The 12,369-nt window shown below is 46.1% G+C and overlaps 1 protein-coding gene and 1 long non-coding RNA gene across 2 annotated transcripts in view; one reads left to right on the plus strand and one right to left on the minus strand.

The window, feature by feature from the left end:
• The first annotated feature begins 1,007 nt into the window (after positions 1-1,007).
• Positions 1,008-12,369, plus strand: part of LOC138947384 (microfibril-associated glycoprotein 4-like) — a 16,278-nt gene continuing 4,916 nt past the window's right edge. The window contains exon 1 of the mRNA XM_070318836.1: positions 1,008-1,331. Coding sequence (XP_070174937.1) covers positions 1,031-1,331 — 301 coding nt within the window. The 5' untranslated portion in view covers positions 1,008-1,030. The remainder of the gene's footprint in view (positions 1,332-12,369) is intronic.
• On the minus strand, positions 3,169-5,051 carry LOC138947376 (uncharacterized). Its single transcript, XR_011449640.1, has 3 exons — positions 4,777-5,051; positions 4,271-4,445; positions 3,169-3,953 (listed from the first exon to the last, which is right to left on the minus strand). It is a non-coding gene; the product is annotated as an uncharacterized lncRNA (long non-coding RNA).

Consider the following 12,369-nt stretch of genomic DNA (forward strand, 5'->3'; position numbering starts at 1 on the left):
TGCGGTCATAGACATTCTTGTTGTCAGGGGTCTGTTTTCATGTCGTTGTTAGCTCTTATTCTGTCTTCAGTGTGGTGCGGTCATAGACATTATTGTTATTATGAGTCTGTTTTCATGTCGTTATTAATATTCTGTTGTGACTGGTCATTGTTTGTTAATGGTGTCCACTAATTAACAAATTAAAGCAAACTTGTTATCAATTTTTGGGTGGCGGTAGGTATCATTGGACTTTTTTTTCAACATCTGACAATATCTTTGCTTGATAAGTGTGCGATGCGCTGAGACAACATCTCACTTATAAACCTACTTAAAATCACACAAAACAGGTAGGTTAATTCACACAACATGAATTAGTTCAGGAGAGTTTAGAGCGACACTTTGACGTTTATAGACAATGACGCCTTGCCTCAAAGCCTGGTGATTAAGATAACCCCACGATTAGTGCAAGCTTCCATTTCCGCCTTCAAATCCCACAGCAAGGCGAGTGAGCAATCTCTGTTTTATGGTATCTCTTTTGGTACTCGGGATGACATTCGTGTTTTGTTTTGTAAGACAACAAAACAAAATGAACTTAATACAAACTTATCGATGTTAAGTCTAAAGTTCAGAACTATTGTACGATGTTTTTGTGTGTCAAATAACGTGTGCTGATGAATTCCGTGTAAGTTGTCTCAGAGCTAATGTCAGGAATGTGTTTCAGCATTTGTTAGCTTGTCTCTCTTTCTTTTTTTTCTTGCTTGCTACCTGCTTGTTGTTGTTGTTGTTGTTGTTGTTGTTGTTGTTGTTGTTGTTGTTGTCACATTGTTTCTGTAATTGTAATTAGAAGTGTAATGTATAGGCTTACACACTAACACCAACATTTCAGAAGTGTACTTTTGCTGTTATCGCATTCTTTCTTTTCTTTTCATGTACCCTCAGTGGGTTTTTGAATTACACTTCTGGTTTAAGTAATTCGTCACGCTTAGTCAAATTTCATTAAATGCGCTTTTGTTTTTATTCAGTGCCAACAACAGTACAGTGACCTAACAAAATGAGGGCTGTTCACTACTCATTGCTGCTTGCTTTCCCTATAATGCTCCACGGTGCACGCCTCAATCTGGGATCTAGCCTGTTTAGTCACATTTCTACAGGCACCACCTTCACACAAGGTCCCCTCTTCCTCTCCCCCGCGACCTCCATTGTTGCATGCGCTCGTCTCTGTGCCCTTGACCCTGGCTGCTTGACCTTCACCTTTCTTCGAGGGACATGTCAAGGTCACTCTACCACCATGAATTCTTCAAGTGACCACGTTGTTGCCATTGGAGCACATTCTTACACCCGTCTGACTGAAGGTAAGACGCCGAGAGAGACTATGTTATGAACAGCGGCAGGATAGGCAAGCAAAATCTGCCTGTCGGTTTGTTTACCTCTGTGTCAGCCAGCCTTTGTTTGGGTTGAACAGTATAAGATGTTTGGTGGCTTGTTGACAGACCAGCTTTTTTGTTGGTCCAAGGGGACATCGTCTTTTGTTTCATCTTTATCGACCAAGGCCAAAGGCTGCGGTTGATAAATATGAGACAAAAGGCGATATGCTCCCCGAGGACCAACAACAAAATGCTGGTCTGACGACAAGCCACCAAACATCGTTTTTGTCATCATTTTGGTTGTGCAACAAAATGCACAATAACCCACAGGGAGACGAATTTTTAGAATCCAACTCCGGGCCACAAAGCATCGTCACAGTAGCTCGAGATAACACGTCAACCTTGTATGTGACGTCAAACGTAGCTTGTTGACGCTTTTCTTCCAGTCTGAAAATGTACAGAGCTGCGATCATACGTGTGAGTTCAGTAAGTGTTGAGCATATTTCTTTTCTTTTTAAGTGTTTATGACTTTTCGTTGTGGATTTTGCTATTACAGAGATAAGTTGCAAATTGACCATGAGTCGCCGCGGTAATTATCAACATTGATTGGGTCTTTGAGAGTGAATGCTTACAATCGTTGTCCTCGGAAACACAAATTCAAAGCCGCGATGGTTCCACACATCAAACAATCAGCCTGATTGGCTTTTACTGTGACAATCCACGTTTCACCTGAAAGTTTAAACCCATTCACCACCTCGATTTATTGCATGGGGAAACATGAGATTTATTTCCCAGGTGCTTGTGAATGAAAACTCGTGAAAATGATGACAATATAAGATGTTTGGTGGGCTTGTTGTCAAACCAGCTCTTTTGTTGGTCCGAGGGGAGCATATGTGGCCATTTCTGCGAAAAGGGACCTTGTTGACAAATTTATCGATTTTGAGTTTTGGATTTTATTTGACAGACTGTTATATTTAGAACGTGATGTGAGAATTTCAGACCTTCAAATTTATTTTTCACGGAGTTATGACCCTTTTTTGGAGATACCCCCAAAATGACTTAAAATGGCCAAACTTTTAAAAGCAAACTTTTGCCGGGAAATAGTAAGTTCAATCATCTGCCGTTATTACTTGTATGGTTTTAGGTCAAAATAATGTTTCATTCCAGAGTTATTGCCCTTTTTGTAACGTTACCCTAATTTTTACTTTTTCGTCTTTTTCTATCATTCTCTCCTCCCATGCAGAAGAAACAAGTCGCGTAAGGCGAAATTACTACATTTAGTCAAGCTGTGGAACTCACAGAATGAAACTGAACGCACTGCATTTTTTTCACAATCACCGTAGTCCGCCGCTAGTGCAAAAGGCAGTGAAAGTGACGAGCCTGTTCAGCGCGGTAGCGGTTGCGCTGTGCTGCATAGCACACTTTACTGTACCTCTCTTCGTTTTAACTTTCTGAGCGTGTTTTTAATCCAAACATATCATATCTATATGTTTTTGGAATCAGGAACCGACAAGGAATAAGATGAAATTGTTTTTAAAACGATTTCGTAAACTTAATTTTAATCATAATTTTTATATTTTTAATTTTCAGAGCTTGTTTTTAATCCGAATATAACATATTTATATGTTTTTGGAATCAGAACATGATGAAGAATAAAATAAAAGTAATTTTCAATCGTTTTATAAAAAAATATTTTTAATTACAATTTTCAGATTTTTAATGACCAAAGTCATAAATTAATTTTTAAGCCTCCATGCTGAAATGCAATACTGAAGTCCGGCCTTCGTCGAAGATTGCTTGGCCAAAGATTGAAAAATGAAGGTGTGACAGTGCCGCCTCAACTTTTACAAAAAGCCGGATATGACGTCATAAAAGACATTTATCGAAATAAAAAATCAAAAATCTGGGGATTTTATACCCAGGAACTCTCATGTAAAATTTCATAAAGATCGGTCCAGTAGTTTAGTCTGAATCGCTCTACACACGCACAGACACACACACACATACACCACAACCCTCGTCTCGATTCCCCCTCTATGTTAAAACATTTAATCAAAACTTGACTAAATGTAAAAACAATCAGCCATATGATTTTTTTTCTCGAATATTTCTTCTTCTTTCATACTACCTCTCCCCCCGCCATGTTCTATTCTTTCTTCACCCACGCACATACAAACACAAACTATTTGAGGCTGTCTGCTGAAAACAATACACACACACTTGTCGACTTGAAGTTGTGGTACTTCTAAATTTCATAACAAGGATTAATTGTTCAGTTTCCTTGGTAAATACAGCTTCCAGTTGTAGAAAGTAACATATGGTGCTGTGTGTCCTTGCACACGTGGGTCTGTCAGTCTGTCCATCACTTCACTGAATTGAAAATGTCATCCGTGCACTCTGCTATCGAACGTCTCCCTTTACTTTCAACAAACTGAAATGCCAATCAGGGTCGAACTTGATGTGGCCGACGATCAAGACATTTTCAAAATGGATTTGTGCTGTTCATTCACACACAAAACTGCATGCCTAAGTATTGATGCACCATGCCGAAGACTGAAGTTGCTACCCTCTGTACCCCTGCCTCATTCGCAAGGTAGACGATTTGCTTCTCTGAAACAAAGGCAACCACAGAGTTGATCAACATATTATTTACTAACCACTATTTGCACAGCTCAAGTCTGGTTTTGGGTACCTGTCCACTTGCCATTTCTAAGCTGGTATGGTATGGTGACATTATCGAAAATGTAGTGTGTGTGTGTGTGTGTGTGTCTGTGTGTGTGTGTGTGTGTGTCTGTGTGTCTGTGTGTCTGTGTGTGTGCTTCTTTGTTGGAGAAAACAGCACATAAACACAAATATAACTGTATTGCTCCCCCTTTTTTTTTAAAGTACTGACAAATTGTAAAGTACATGTATTAATATGTCTTTACCTACTGAGCAAAGTCCCAAGGGTAAACCATGCTGATTTCCTTGGAACTGGAACCGGCTGGACATTGCTGTTGCCCCATTCTGTCGAACACCTGCTTTGTGGCCAGGCACTTCTGTCTTTTGTTGTTGCACTGTCCGGTGAATTGCTGGACTTGTTTGCTGTTCCACGCCAGCAAACTGAGAGAAAGAGAGTAACATTGGTTAAATAAAAAAAAAGAGGAGTTTAAAAACATACTACACGTACACACATACCAATACCACCATCATCATCATCATCATCATCATCATCAAAATCATCATTGTCATTATCATCTCTCTTCCTCTATCTACCCCTCTTTCTCTCTCTCTCTCTCTCTCTCTCTCTCTCTCTCTCTCTCTCTCACACACACACACACACACACACACACACACATACAGAAACCCTCACACAACACACACACACAAGCTGCGCGCGCGCGCACACACACACACACAAAACACACACTGCAGTCTATATATGGTAACTTACCTGAAATTGTAGCCTGTCATAGATCTAAGTGGAGACAGCAAACGGTAAGAGCAACAGGTTCTCATTTACGATGTCCGGGCATTCAAACGATCAGGAAGAGGAAGACCTTGCTTCGCAATAGGCCTATGCTCTTGGAGAACTCTTTAACCGATTAGTAGTGTGCGTTGTCATCATGAACCTTTACAACACCATCGTGATCAAAGTAGATCTGCTTCGACTTCGGAGTCACAAAATAATGTCCGGGCGAAGTGCAACAAAATTATTCTGAATTAACAGCATTGACTTCGTCAACAAAATCGTTGTCTTATCCCAAAGTGACTTCTGTCAGCAGAACATTCCGTGTTCAACTGAGAAGACTGACTTGCCCTTCCACTATCAGAATTCACAGCTGCAAAGAACAGAATGCCCCAGTCAGTAACCACTGACAAAGAAACTACAATGGGAACCTTATGTACAGTGTTTGCCACTGATCTAAATATCAGTAACTTTAGCAAGGGAAGCAACTAAAGATGTAAACGGGGAGTAACTGTTCTTCATCGGGCAACTGCATTTGTCGTCTGCTTTTTCGTACAGTGCTACGGTCGCGTGAAAGTCAGATCTACCTGAACTATGCGTATAGATCCGTCTAGTGAAATGTAGCTGTGTGATGATTTGGCTACATCACTTTGCTGAATGTGCTTCCAGATGAAAGTTTATATTAAGCTTACTGTCAAACATTAAAAAAAAAAAATAGGTAAGTTGTTTTAACTTGACCAAAACTAGCGACGAAAATTTTTTTCTCGAAGCACAACAAAACACTCTGTCGGCATTTTCGGCATCATCGCAGTCAACTTGTCATCGGTTCGATGTGTTTTTCCTGAGGAGGAATGAACATAAACATTTGTAGAAGTTTGTAATGTTGATCCCAAGACTATTTTCCATTACTTTAAATTGCTGTTCATTGTACTATCGCTGATAATTCACTGAACATTTTAGAAATTCAACTTGAAGTGGGCATCAGTCAGCACAGCAAAGTTTGTTTACATTTTGCTCTAACTTTGACCCCGCGTTTCTCCAATCAGAGGCTTAGCTCAACAAGGTCCCTTTTCGCAGAAATGGCCACATATTGTCTTTTGTATCATATTTATTGACCAGGGCCGAAGGCCGCGGTCAATAAATATGAAACAAAAGTCGATATGCCCCCCTCAGGTATGAGGATGCACAGTTCTGTAGGTTCATCTCGGTATTCCACCCCCTCGGCTTTCTGTTGTAAATATTAAGCTGAGTGATCGAATGTGGAAGCTACGTTTGGTCAAAGGTCACAGAAGATTTGCATCGTGCAGCGAAGAAAAGAATCGCGATCTTGTTTCCGACTCAGTATACCTCTTTGTTTTTCATTAGACCTGTCATTTTGCTTGCTCGGCTTTGTTAGATGTTTGCATATCTTGTTGCTATTTTCTTTGCTTGTTTCTTATTTGTGCTTCGTTTATCGATACAACGTCTTGTGGACGGGTCAAAATGTGTGTGTCAGGGGTCGTTTTACTTGAACTGTACGTTCGTGTTTCTCTGAACGTCTGTGTATCGAAACACAGATACACGCACTCCATGACTCTGTAAGAAGACAAAACACTATCGCTAGGTTTCATTTGTTTTTGATGAATGTATGACCTTTCATGAAGTAGTTTTGTTTTTTGTTTACTTTTGCCAGTTTGCCAGTTCGTTTTTGGAACTTTGCAAAGCAGTGTCGTGTCGTCTGTTTAGGTCTGGGGAAACACCAATGAAAAGAACCGAAGAATCCCCGAGCGTTTCTATTGGGTTTGCTTTTGATTATCCATGTATAACCTGCTTCCTGCAACTATGGTAACCGGGGATTTATTGCCTGGGGAACATGAGATTTATTTCCCAGGTGCTTGTGAATGAAAACTCGTGAAAATGATGACAAAAGAATTTCTCTGTTGGAAAAAAAACAATGCCTAGCCAGGGTTTAGCCTGGAAGAAAAACACAATGGAACATGTGTTCCCCTCAACCAAATTCTGATGGGACATTACATAGTCGAAGGCAAAACGCACAAAGCAGGCTATGTTGCACCACACTTTGAAGTAATCCCAAACTTTGAAGTAAACCCATTTTTTACTTCAAAGTGTGGGGGGATCTTCCCACACTTTGAAGTAAACTCAGTTTTTACTTCAAAGTGTGGGGGGATCTTCCCACACTTTGAAGTAACTTACTTCAAAGCGTGGGACTTTTGCATCGCCTGTTTGAGCCTGATGATTTTGTCAAAGAAAATGGCAAAGTCTTTTGGATGAGTGAACAGAATAAGTGAGCGAGCCAAGAAACATAGTGATGTTTGTTATCAGGCTTTAAGCAATGTCCCATTGTTGAGTGTGGGGACATTTGGCGACGAATTGTCGTAGTGGGGCCGTTTGGCGGGGAATTGTCGTAGTGAGGACATTTTCCAGGGAGAATTGGCGTAGTGTGGACATTTGGCGGGGAATTGTCGCAGTGGGGAACACTTGGTGGGGAATTGCCGAAGTGGGGACATTTGGCGGGGAATTGTCGTGGTGGGGACATTTGGCGACGAATTGTCGTAGTGGGGCCGTTTGGCTGGGAATTGTTGTAGTGGGGACATTTTCCAGGGAGAACTGTCTTAGTGTGGACATTTGTCGGGGAATTGTCGCAGTGGGGGACACTTGGGGGGGAATTGTCGCAGTGGGGACATTTTCCAGGGAGAATTGTCGTAGTGTGGACATTTGGCGGGGAATTGTCGCAATGGGGAACACTTGGTGGGGTGTTGTCGTAGTGGGGACATTTGGCGGGGAATTGTCGTAGTGGGGCCGTTTGGCGGGGAATTGTCGCAGTGGGGACATTTTCCAGGGAGAATTGGCGTAGTCGGGAAATTTGGCGGGGAATTGCTGCAGTGGGGGACACTAGGCGGGGAATTGTCGTAGTGGGGACATTTGGCGGGGAATTGTCGCAGTGGGGCCGTTTGGCGGGGAATTGTCGCAGTGGGGACATTTTCCAGGGAGAATTGGCGTAGTGGGGAAATTTGGCGGGGAATTGCCGCAGTGGGGGACACTAGGCTGGGAACTGTTGTAGTGGGGACATTTGGCGGGAAATTGTCGCAGTAGGGGTCACTAGGCGAGGAATTGTCGCAGTGGAGGACACTAGGCGGGAAATTGTCGCTGTGGGGACATTTTCCAGGGAGAATTGACGTAGTGGGGAACTTTGACGGGGAATTGTCGCAGTGGGGGACACTAGGCGGGGAATTGTCGTAGTGGGGACATTTGGCGGGGAATTGTCACATTGGGGGACACTAGGCGGGGAATTGTCGCAGTGGGTCAGGTTGGTGGGGAATTGTCGCAGTGGGGACATTTTCCAGGGAGAATTGGCGTAATGGGGACATTTGGCGGGAAATTGTCGCAGTGGGGCCGTTTGGCGGGGAATTGTCGCAGTGGGGACATTTTCCAGGGAGAATTGGCGTAGTCGGGAAATTTGGCGGGGAATTGCTGCAGTGGGGGACACTAGGCGGGGAATTGTCGTAGTGGGGACATTTGGCGGGGAATTGTCGTAGTGGGGCCGTTTGGCGGGGAATTGTCGCAGTGAGGACATTTTCCAGGGAGAATTGGCGTAGTGGGGAAATTTGGCGGGGAATTGCCGCAGTGGGGGACACTAGGCGGGGAACTGTTGTAGTGGGGACATTTGGCGGGAAATTGTCGCAGTAGGGGTCACTAGGCGAGGAATTGTCGCAGTGGAGGACACTAGGCGGGAAATTGTCGCAGTGGGGACATTTTCCAGGGAGAATTGACGTAGTGGGGAACTTTGACGGGGAATTGTCGCAGTGGGGGACACTAGGCGGGGAATTGTCGTAGTGGGGACATTTGGCGGGGAATTGTCACATTGGGGGACACTAGGCGGGGAATTGTCGCAGTGGGTCAGGTTGGTGGGGAATTGTCGCAGTGGGGACATTTTCCAGGGAGAATTGGCGTAATGGGAACATTTGGCGGGGAATTGTCGTAGTGGGGCCGTTTGGCGGGGAATTGTCGCAGTGGGGACATTTTCCAGGGAGTTTGGCGTAGTGGGGACATTTGGTATGGAATTGTCGCAGTGGGGGAAACTAGGCGGGGAATTGTCGTAGTGGGGACATTTGGCGGGGAATTGTCGCATTGGGAGACACTAGGCGGGGAATTGTCGTAGTGGGTCAGTTTGGCGGGGAATTGTCGTAGTGGGGACATTTTCCAGGGAGAATTGGCGTAATGGGGACATTTGGCGGGGAATTGTCGTAGTGGGGCCGTTTGGCGGAGAATTGTCGCAGTGGGGACATTTTCCAGGGAGTTTGGCGTAGTGGGGACACGTGACGGGGAATTGACGTAGTGGGGACATTTGGCGAGGAGTTGTCATTGTGGGGCAGATTTGGCGGGGAATTGTTGTAGTGGGGACATTTTCCAGGGAGAACTGTCTTAGTCTGGACATTTGTCGGGGAATTGTCGCAGTGGGGGACACTTGGCGGGGAATTGTCGTAGTGGGGACATTTTCCAGGGAGAATTGTCGTAGTGTGGACATTTGGCGGGGAATTATCGCAATGCGGAACATTTGGTGGGGTGTTGTCGTAGTGGAAACATTTGGCGGGGAATTGTCGTAGTGGGGCCGTTTGGCGGGGAATTGTCGCAGTGGGGACATTTTCCAGGGAGAATTGGCGTAGTCGGGAAATTTGGCGGGGAATTGCTGCAGTGGGGGACACTAGGCGGGGAATTGTCGTAGTGGGGACATTTGGCGGGGAATTGTCGTAGTGGGGCCGTTTGGCGGGGAATTGTCGCAGTGGGGACATTTTCCAGGGAGAATTGGCGTAGTGGGGAAATTTGGCCGGGAATTGCCGCAGTGGGGGACACTAGGCGGGGAACGGTTGTAGTGGGGACATTTGGCGGGAAATTGTCGCAGTAGGGGTCACTAGGCGAGGAATTGTCGCAGTGGAGGACACTAGGCGGGAAATTGTCGCAGTGGGGACATTTTCCAGGGAGAATTGACGTAGTGGGGAACTTTGACGGGGAATTGTCGCAGTGGGGGACACTAGGCGGGGAATTGTCGTAGTGGGGACATTTGGCGGGGAATTGTCACATTGGGGGACACTAGGCGGGGAATTGTCGCAGTGGGTCAGGTTGGTGGGGAATTGTCGCAGTGGGGACATTTTCCAGGGAGAATTGGCGTAATGGGGACATTTGGCGGGGAATCGTCGTAGTGGGGCCGTTTGGCAGGGAATTGTCGCAGTGGGGACATTTTCCAGGGAGTTTGGCGTAGTGGGGACATTTGGTATGGAATTGTCGCAGTGGGGGAAACTAGGCGGGGAATTGTCGTAGTGGGGACATTTGGCGGGGAATTGTCGCATTGGGGGACACTAGGCGGGGAATTGTCGTAGTTGGTCAGTTTGGCGGGGAATTGTCGTAGTGGGGACATTTTCCAGGGAGAATTGGCGTAATGGGGACATTTGGCGGGGAATTGTCGTAGTGGGGCCGTTTGGCGGGGAATTGTCGCAGTGGGGACATTTTCCAGGGAGTTTGTCGTAGTGGGGACATTTGGCGGGGAATTGTCGTAGTGGGGACATTTGGCGACGAATTTTCGTAGTGGGGCCGTTTGGCTGGGAATTGTTGTAGTGGGGACATTTTCCAGGGAGAACTGTCTTAGTCTGGACATTTGTCGGGGAATTGTCGCAGTGGGGGACACTTGGCGGGGAATTGTCGTAGTGGGGACATTTTCCAGGGAGAATTGTCGTAGTGTGGACATTTGGCGGGGAATTATCGCAATGCGGAACACTTGGTGGGGTGTTGTCGTAGTGGGGACATTTGGCGGGGAATTGTCGTAGTGGGGCCGTTTGGCGGGGAATTGTCGCAGTGGGGACATTTTCCAGGGAGAATTGGCGTAGTCGGGAAATTTGGCGGGAAATTGCTGCAGTGGGGGACACTAGGCGGGGAACTGTTGTAGTGGGGACATTTGGCGGGGAATTGTCGTAGTGGGGCCGTTTGGCGGGGAATTGTCGCAGTGGGGACATTTTCCAGGGAGAATTGGTGTAGTGGGGAAATTTGGCCGGGAATTGCCGCAGTGGGGGACACTAGGCGGGGAACTGTTGTAGTGGGGACATTTGGCGGGGAATTGTCGCAGTAGGGGTCACTAGGCGAGGAATTGTCGCAGTGGAGGACACTAGGCGGGAAATTGTCACAGTGGGGACATTTTCCAGGGAGAATTGACGTAGTGGGGAACTTTGACGGGGAATTGTCGCAGTGGGGGACACTAGGCGGGGAATTGTCGTAGTGGGGACATTTGGCGGGGAATTGTCACATTGGGGGACACTAGGCGGGGAATTGTCGCAGTGGGTCAGTTTGGTGGGGAATTGTCGCAGTGGGGACATTTTCCAGGGAGAATTGGCGTAATGGGGACATTTGGCGGGGAATTGTCGTAGTGGGGCCGTTTGGTGGGGAATTGTCGCAGTGGGGACATTTTCCAGGGAGTTTGGCGTAGTGGGGACATTTGGTGGGGAATTGTCGCAGTGGGGGAAACTAGGCGGGGAACTGCTGTAGTGGGGACATTTGGCGGGGAATTGTCGCATTGGGGGACACTAGGCGGGGAATTGTCGTAGTGGGTCAGTTTGGCGGGGAATTGTCGTAGTAGGGACATTTTCCAGGGAGAATTGGCGTAATGGGGACATTTGGCGGGGAATTGTCGTAGTGGGGCCGTTTGGCGGGGAATTGTCGCAGTGGGGACATTTTCCAGGGAGTTTGGCGTAGTGGGGACATTTGGCGGGGAATTGTCGCAGTGGGGGACACTATGCGGGGAATTGTCGTAGTGGGGACATTTGGCGGGGAATTGTCGCAGTGGGGAACACTGGGCGGGGAATTGTCGTAGTGGGGACATTTGGCGACGAATCGTCGTAGATGGGCTGTTTCGGGCGGGGAATTATCGTAGTGGAGGCCATTTTGCGGGGAAATGTCGTAGTGGGGACATTTTGGTGGGAATTATCGTAGCTGGGACATCTGGCGGGGAGTTGTCGCAGTTGGAATATTTGGCGGGAAATTATCGCAGTTGCGGACATTTGGCGGGAAATTGTGACAGTGGGGACATTTTGTGGAGAAATGTCGTAGGGGGGGCTTTTTACAGTGAGCCCATGCTTGTAAAATCGTGCCGAATTAGCCCAATTGTTCCCAGATAGTCTCCGCATGACCCAACATGTTTTAAAATCGTCACCACGAGTTTTCGTCACACTCAACAATGGGACATTGCTTAAAGCCTGATAACAAACATCACTATGTTTCTTGGCTCGCTCACTTTTTCTGTTCACTCATCCAAAAGACTTTGCCATTTTTTTGGACAAAATCATCAGGCTCAAACAGGCGATGCAAAAGTCCCACGCTTTGAAGTAAGTTACTTCAAAGTGTGGGAAGATCCCCCCACACTTTGAAGTAAAAACTGAGTTTACTTCAAAGTGTGGGAAGATCCCCCCACACTTTGAAGTAAAAAATGGGTTTACTTCAAAGTGTGGGGCACATCCCCACACTTTGAAGTAATTTACTTCAAAGTGTGGGATTACTTCAAAGTGTGGTGCAACAGTGGCGCAGTGGTACGTAATC

The sequence above is a fragment of the Littorina saxatilis genome, linkage group LG14, assembly GCF_037325665.1.
Source record: "Littorina saxatilis isolate snail1 linkage group LG14, US_GU_Lsax_2.0, whole genome shotgun sequence".
Classification (NCBI taxonomy): domain Eukaryota; kingdom Metazoa; phylum Mollusca; class Gastropoda; order Littorinimorpha; family Littorinidae; genus Littorina; species Littorina saxatilis.